This window comes from Sinocyclocheilus anshuiensis, unplaced genomic scaffold (assembly GCF_001515605.1).
Source record: "Sinocyclocheilus anshuiensis isolate Anshui unplaced genomic scaffold, SAMN03320099.WGS_v1.1 scaffold877, whole genome shotgun sequence".
Taxonomy (NCBI): Eukaryota; Metazoa; Chordata; class Actinopteri; order Cypriniformes; family Cyprinidae; genus Sinocyclocheilus; species Sinocyclocheilus anshuiensis.
This window is the reverse complement of record NW_015557181.1, coordinates 775,083-780,819: the sequence shown is the minus strand read 5'-3', so window position 1 is coordinate 780,819 and position 5,737 is coordinate 775,083. Positions and strand designations below refer to the sequence as shown.

Genomic DNA, 5,737 nt, shown 5'->3' with positions numbered 1-5,737 from the left:
AGTTTTTGACTCTACTAAAGCATAAAAATACCATAATATGTTTGCAGATATTTAAGAAACATGCTAAGTTAACATACTTGTTTATCTGAAAAACAATGCTACAGTCAGTTATTCTCCTTTGAAAATGTGCGTTCCGTGTCGGAATGTCGGTCTCTGCCAGTTTACCCAATTGTATTTCGGGACCCTGGATTGCCAGTTGGCGAAAAACACAGTGTATTTCATTTCATTCATCGTCAAGTGCTCTCGTTCCTGTTGGTGTCGTCAATCTGGAAACCTGCGTGTGCGTCAAGTCTGAGGAGGAGGGGCTGGGTGAAAAAAACCCTCTCCGCCCCCATCAAGTTAGCCAGGGAAGAAGCATACTTCAACATGTTAAAAATAAGTGTAATATATACTGCAAAATAATCATGAAATTGCATTATTTAGTCATACTATTCAACTGGTAGTCATGTTAGCACCTATTAAAAATCAAAAAATCAAATGTATTTCGTTTGTATTGTGTGTGCGGGGCACCGGACAAATGGGTGTCTGCTAGGTCTGTAAACTTTTGAAACGCATGTGACTTGAGGCTGAGCTCTAATTGTCTTGTTTCAGATTGTCCTCGACCCTCCCACTTTTGATTTTAGCGAATCAATATTGTTTTTATGTACAGTATATTGGCCTCATGTGATTGGACCATTCTCGACTGTCAAATAGGCGCAATATCTCTTTCAAGATGAAAGTAAATTTGATTTTAACTTTACAAAAAATCCTTTCACAAGGCGTTCAAATGAAGAAAAATATATATGGATGGAGCTTGGACGGAGTTGGCTCGCTGGATGCGATGTAAGTCATGCCTTTTTTTGTTTTCCCTGTTTGTTATTTCAAAGTCCTGTCAGCGAAGCGTTGTGGGCAACGACACAGAAGGTAACTGAAACAATGCGGTTTAACTCAAGGCGATCATTGGGGGTACAAGTACAATGGTTTGTGTAGATGATGCAGTTACACAATGGACGTGTCTCTTCTCAAGTAGATTATGAGTCCTTATGTGAGTGCTATTATATGCACAATATGAAAATAGATAAGTAATAAAGTGTCTTTATTGCACGTACATTCAGTCATGTGTGATAACTTGAGAAAATATATTGTCAATACCATTAAAATTCAGAGAAAAAAATAATGGTCGATCAGTAACTTTAGGAGATTACAGTTTTGCATACTATATTGGACTTTATTAAAGGTTATGAAAATATAATGAATTTATATGCATTTTTATATTTAGTTTTTTAGTCTTTATTTAGTCTTTGAACAGATCTTGAAGAATTTGCTATCCTGTGGCTCCCTCGTGTGGACAACATTAGCATTATGGCCTTCATCTCTGAACAACATTAAGATGAAATGGCCAATATTATTTGAATGAATACAAATGTTTAATGATTAGTTTACTGATAATATACCCACATTAAACTCGAATTTACTGATTCTGTATCTTATTTCATGCATTAAGAGTTGAATTTTCGACTTACATTTTTAAGCAGTGATGATTGATTATTATGTGACTTGTTACATGTTTTTTTTAAACAATTATAATATATAAACAATATAATTATGATTCATTTGTATATTTTCTTGTTTTCATTTTAATTTAAGTTAAAGTATTCATTCAAGTTGTCATTTTTAATATTTTTTTGTAAATATATTTTTATAAATTTTTATTTCAACTAGTTATTTTAGTATTCAAGTTGAAATAAGAAATGTTGCCTTAGTAACTTACTGAAATATGTATTTTTAAATATTTTGTTTCAGTTAACATTTATTTCAAGTGATGAAAATGTTTTATTAATGGTTTTAATTTTAGTTTCAATTAAATTTTCGTTATACTACACTATAATTACTATAAGTGAAGTGAAGTGACGTGGCCAAGTATGGTTACCCATACTAGGCATACTTCAACATGTTAAAAATAAGTGTAATATATACTGCAAAATAATCATGAAATTGCATTATTTAGTCATACTATTCAACTGGTAGTCATGTTAGCACCTATTAAAAATCAAAAAATCAAATGTATTTCGTTTGTATTGTGTGTGCGGGGCACCGGACAAATGGGTGTCTGCTAGGTCTGTAAACTTTTGAAACGCATGTGACTTGAGGCTGAGCTCTAATTGTCTTGTTTCAGATTGTCCTCGACCCTCCCACTTTTGATTTTAGCGAATCAATATTGTTTTTATGTACAGTATATTGGCCTCATGTGATTGGACCATTCTCGACTGTCAAATAGGCGCAATATCTCTTTCAAGATGAAAGTAAATTTGATTTTAACTTTACAAAAAATCCTTTCACAAGGCGTTCAAATGAAGAAAAATATATATGGATGGAGCTTGGACGGAGTTGGCTCGCTGGATGCGATGTAAGTCATGCCTTTTTTTGTTTTCCCTGTTTGTTATTTCAAAGTCCTGTCACCGAAGCGTTGTGGGCAACGACACAGAAGGTAACTGAAACAATGCCGTTTAACTTGAGCCGATCATCGAAATCCAAGCACAATGGTTTGTGTAGATAATGCAGTTACAATGGACATTGTCTCTTTTCAAGTAAATTATGAGTCTTTATGTAAGAATTATTATATGCAAAATAATTAAATAATAGATAAATAATAAAATATAAATAATATAGTGTCCCTTCTTCAGTTGGACACATTTGGTTACGTCTGAAAACTTGACAAATATATTGTCAATAGCATTAAAATTAGGATAAAAAAATATGGTCTATAAGTATTTAGGAGATTACCGTTTTTGCATACTTATTATACTGGGCTTTATTAAAATTTATTAAAATGAATTTATATGTCAAAAGTCAGTTTATTGAACCATTTTCACAGGCTTTATCTTGAAGGATTTGCTACTATCCTGTGGCTCCGTCGTGTGGACAACATTAGTATTATGGCTTTCATCTCTGAATCACATTAATATAAATGGCTAACATATTTTTGAATGATTACAAATGTTTAATGATTACTTGATTGATAATATATCCACATTAAATTAAAATTCACTGATTCGGTATCTTATTTCATGCGGTATCTTAATGCGGCGCAAGTTCTGTTTCACAGTGAAAAACAAAGTATAACAAAGAATATGGGTGACAGATTTCATGGCATGTTTGTGGCTGCCAAGTTTCAGCTGTAGAAGCACGCATACACTATAATTACTATAAGTGAAGTGAAGTGACGTGGCCAAGTATGGTTACCCATACTAGGAATTAGTGCTCTGCATTTATCCCATCCTAAGTGCACACACACAGCAGTGAACACACACACACCGTGAACACACACCCGGAGCAGTGGGCAGCCATTTATGCTGCGGCGCCCGGGGAGCAGTTGGGGGTTCGGTGCCTTGCTCAAGGGCACCTCAGTCGTGGTATTGAAGGTGGGAGAGAGCGCTGTACATTCACTCCCCCTACCTACAATCCCTGCCGGTACGAGACTCGAACCCACAACCTTTGGATTACGAGTCCGACTCTCTAACCATTAGGCCACGACTTCCCCTATTTTTTTTTATTTATTTTTTTTAATAATAATCCGTATATAACTATGATAACCCTGATGTGCACTTTCTAGTAATTTATTGTACTGTAAATTATTTCAGATTTACTAGCCCCTTTACAGGTAAACAATCTGTGGTTGGTCAGGTGGTCTGTTCCTGTAGGTGGTTCTTGGCTTGAAAATCCTGCAAAGTGCTGGTCCATGACGCTGATAGTGATGGCAAAGGGATGCTATCTGTCCGCCTGTGACAAATAAATGCAAAAAAATTATTCCACTCACCATGTCGGTGTCTGAAACAGGGCCAAAACTGGTGACGTAAATGTCGGTCTTCACTGTGGTAACTCGATCTGGAAAAACAAAAAGAAGAGACATCAAAATGACCAGTGTTATTTTCCCAGAGTGCAACGGCAACAGCCTTGTCTCATCTACCTTGAAAGAGGCATCTTTGTAAAACCGCATTGTCCGAGAGAAGAAATTATTTGTGAATTTCACATTTTCTTTACAGGTTCACAGCAGAAAGAGCATCTTTCTTTCCTGAGATGAAAGCGTGCATTAGGCAGGTGTAAATGTGCTTGCGTTTACTGGCCCTGTGTTGGGTTGGCTAGTAATCAAATCTTTCTGTTCATGCTTCAATATATTCATTTTCCCCCTCCTTTTTCTGAGCTTTCTTTCTTTCTGGCATTCAAAAGAGCTCCTGATATTTCCTCTGCTCGCTGCACTAAACAACACAGGCCCACAGTAAGTACATTCAGTCAGACAGCGAAATATTAAATACACACACACACACACACACACACACACACATGCATAACTACTGCATTTTCACTGATACTTTAAAACAGAACCAAATAACTGTAAAACATAACTCAAATAAAAATATAGCACAATTTCAAAATTCCTAACCCTAATTTTTAGGACTCTTTGGGTAATGGTCTCTGCTTTCATGGCATGTTTGTGGCTGCCAAGTTTCAGCTATAGAGGCACGCAACATCCGGTAGGTGATGCTTGCTCGCTCTCATTGGCTATCGCGGGTATCACGTCAGAGGCAGCCAGATCAAGAGTGGTAATATCAAACATGTTTGATATTTACGATTTGAGTTCGGGGACGCGCCGTCTCAGTCGGGAGCAGTTAAATAATCATAATGACACCACACAATAGAGGATGTTTTGGACAAAAAATCGCTTGCGACAAGCCTCAAATCTGGTCACGCCCCCCGATCGTCCGGGGGTGCAAATCGGGCTTAAAATCGGCCTTAAAATCATCTAATGTGCGGCCAGCCTGAAGCACATCATTCAAATAAATGTGATCTTACCGCACTATTTCATCTCTGTGTCTGATTTGAAGCGGGCAGAATGTTAGCGCTAACGTGCCATAACTGACAAAAATAACTGTAATAATAATCATCTTTACCCTTCTGGTCAAATATTGAACTGCAAAGAGCAATACTAGTTTTGTCTATAACTTGGAACCATGGAATAAGTGGGATAATTCAGTCAGACAGCGAAATATTAAATACACACACACACACACACACACACACACACATGCATAACTACTGCATTTTCACTGATACTTTAAAACAGAACCAAATAACTGTAAAACATAACTCAAATAAAAATATATCACAATTTCAAAATTCCTAACCCTAATTTTTAGGACTCTTGTTGCAAATTTTGCTGAATAAAACTACCAGTTTTCTGCAAAACTGCACCTGTACATTCATTTAACTGCAGTCTCCAGGTGAAATAACCACTACCGGCAATAAACCACCAATAATTTTTGTTGCTTTTCATATAAATTATGATTACAGGGGCAAATTACTGAAGAATAAAGGCTTATACATTACTTAATCCACTTCAAATGGTGTATGAATACTGTGAAGACACTTTAAAAAAGCTCAAAGACTTGTAGATGGAAAAGCAAACCTGGCATGATTGCTTTAGCAAATGCATTTTGCTGAATGTTTGCTCGGTTAGGTTTAGGGTATTTTAAAGCATAATAGAGCATTAACCTTTTAGCTCCACTCACTGGACATTTCATTTTTGAACCTGCATGTTACATACTACAAACTGCGTAATGAAACGTTGCCACTTCAGAATGACCGATTGATCGGTTTTGCCGATTAATCGGCACCGATAACCAATTGCTGAAATAATCAGTTATCAGCAAAAATTCATACCGATAGTTTTCCAGGTTGAGTCCATTGCTTTTGCACTTTT

General features: G+C 36.3%; 1 protein-coding gene across 1 annotated transcript in view; it reads right to left on the bottom strand.

The window, feature by feature from the left end:
* The window catches only part of LOC107678650 (gamma-aminobutyric acid receptor subunit alpha-2-like), a 69,905-nt gene extending 66,045 nt beyond the window's left edge, over positions 1-3,860 (bottom strand). Inside the window, exon 1 of the mRNA XM_016474003.1 lies at positions 3,797-3,860. Coding sequence (XP_016329489.1) covers positions 3,797-3,799 — 3 coding nt within the window. The 5' untranslated portion in view covers positions 3,800-3,860. The remainder of the gene's footprint in view (positions 1-3,796) is intronic.
* Between the last annotated feature and the right edge of the window lie 1,877 nt (positions 3,861-5,737).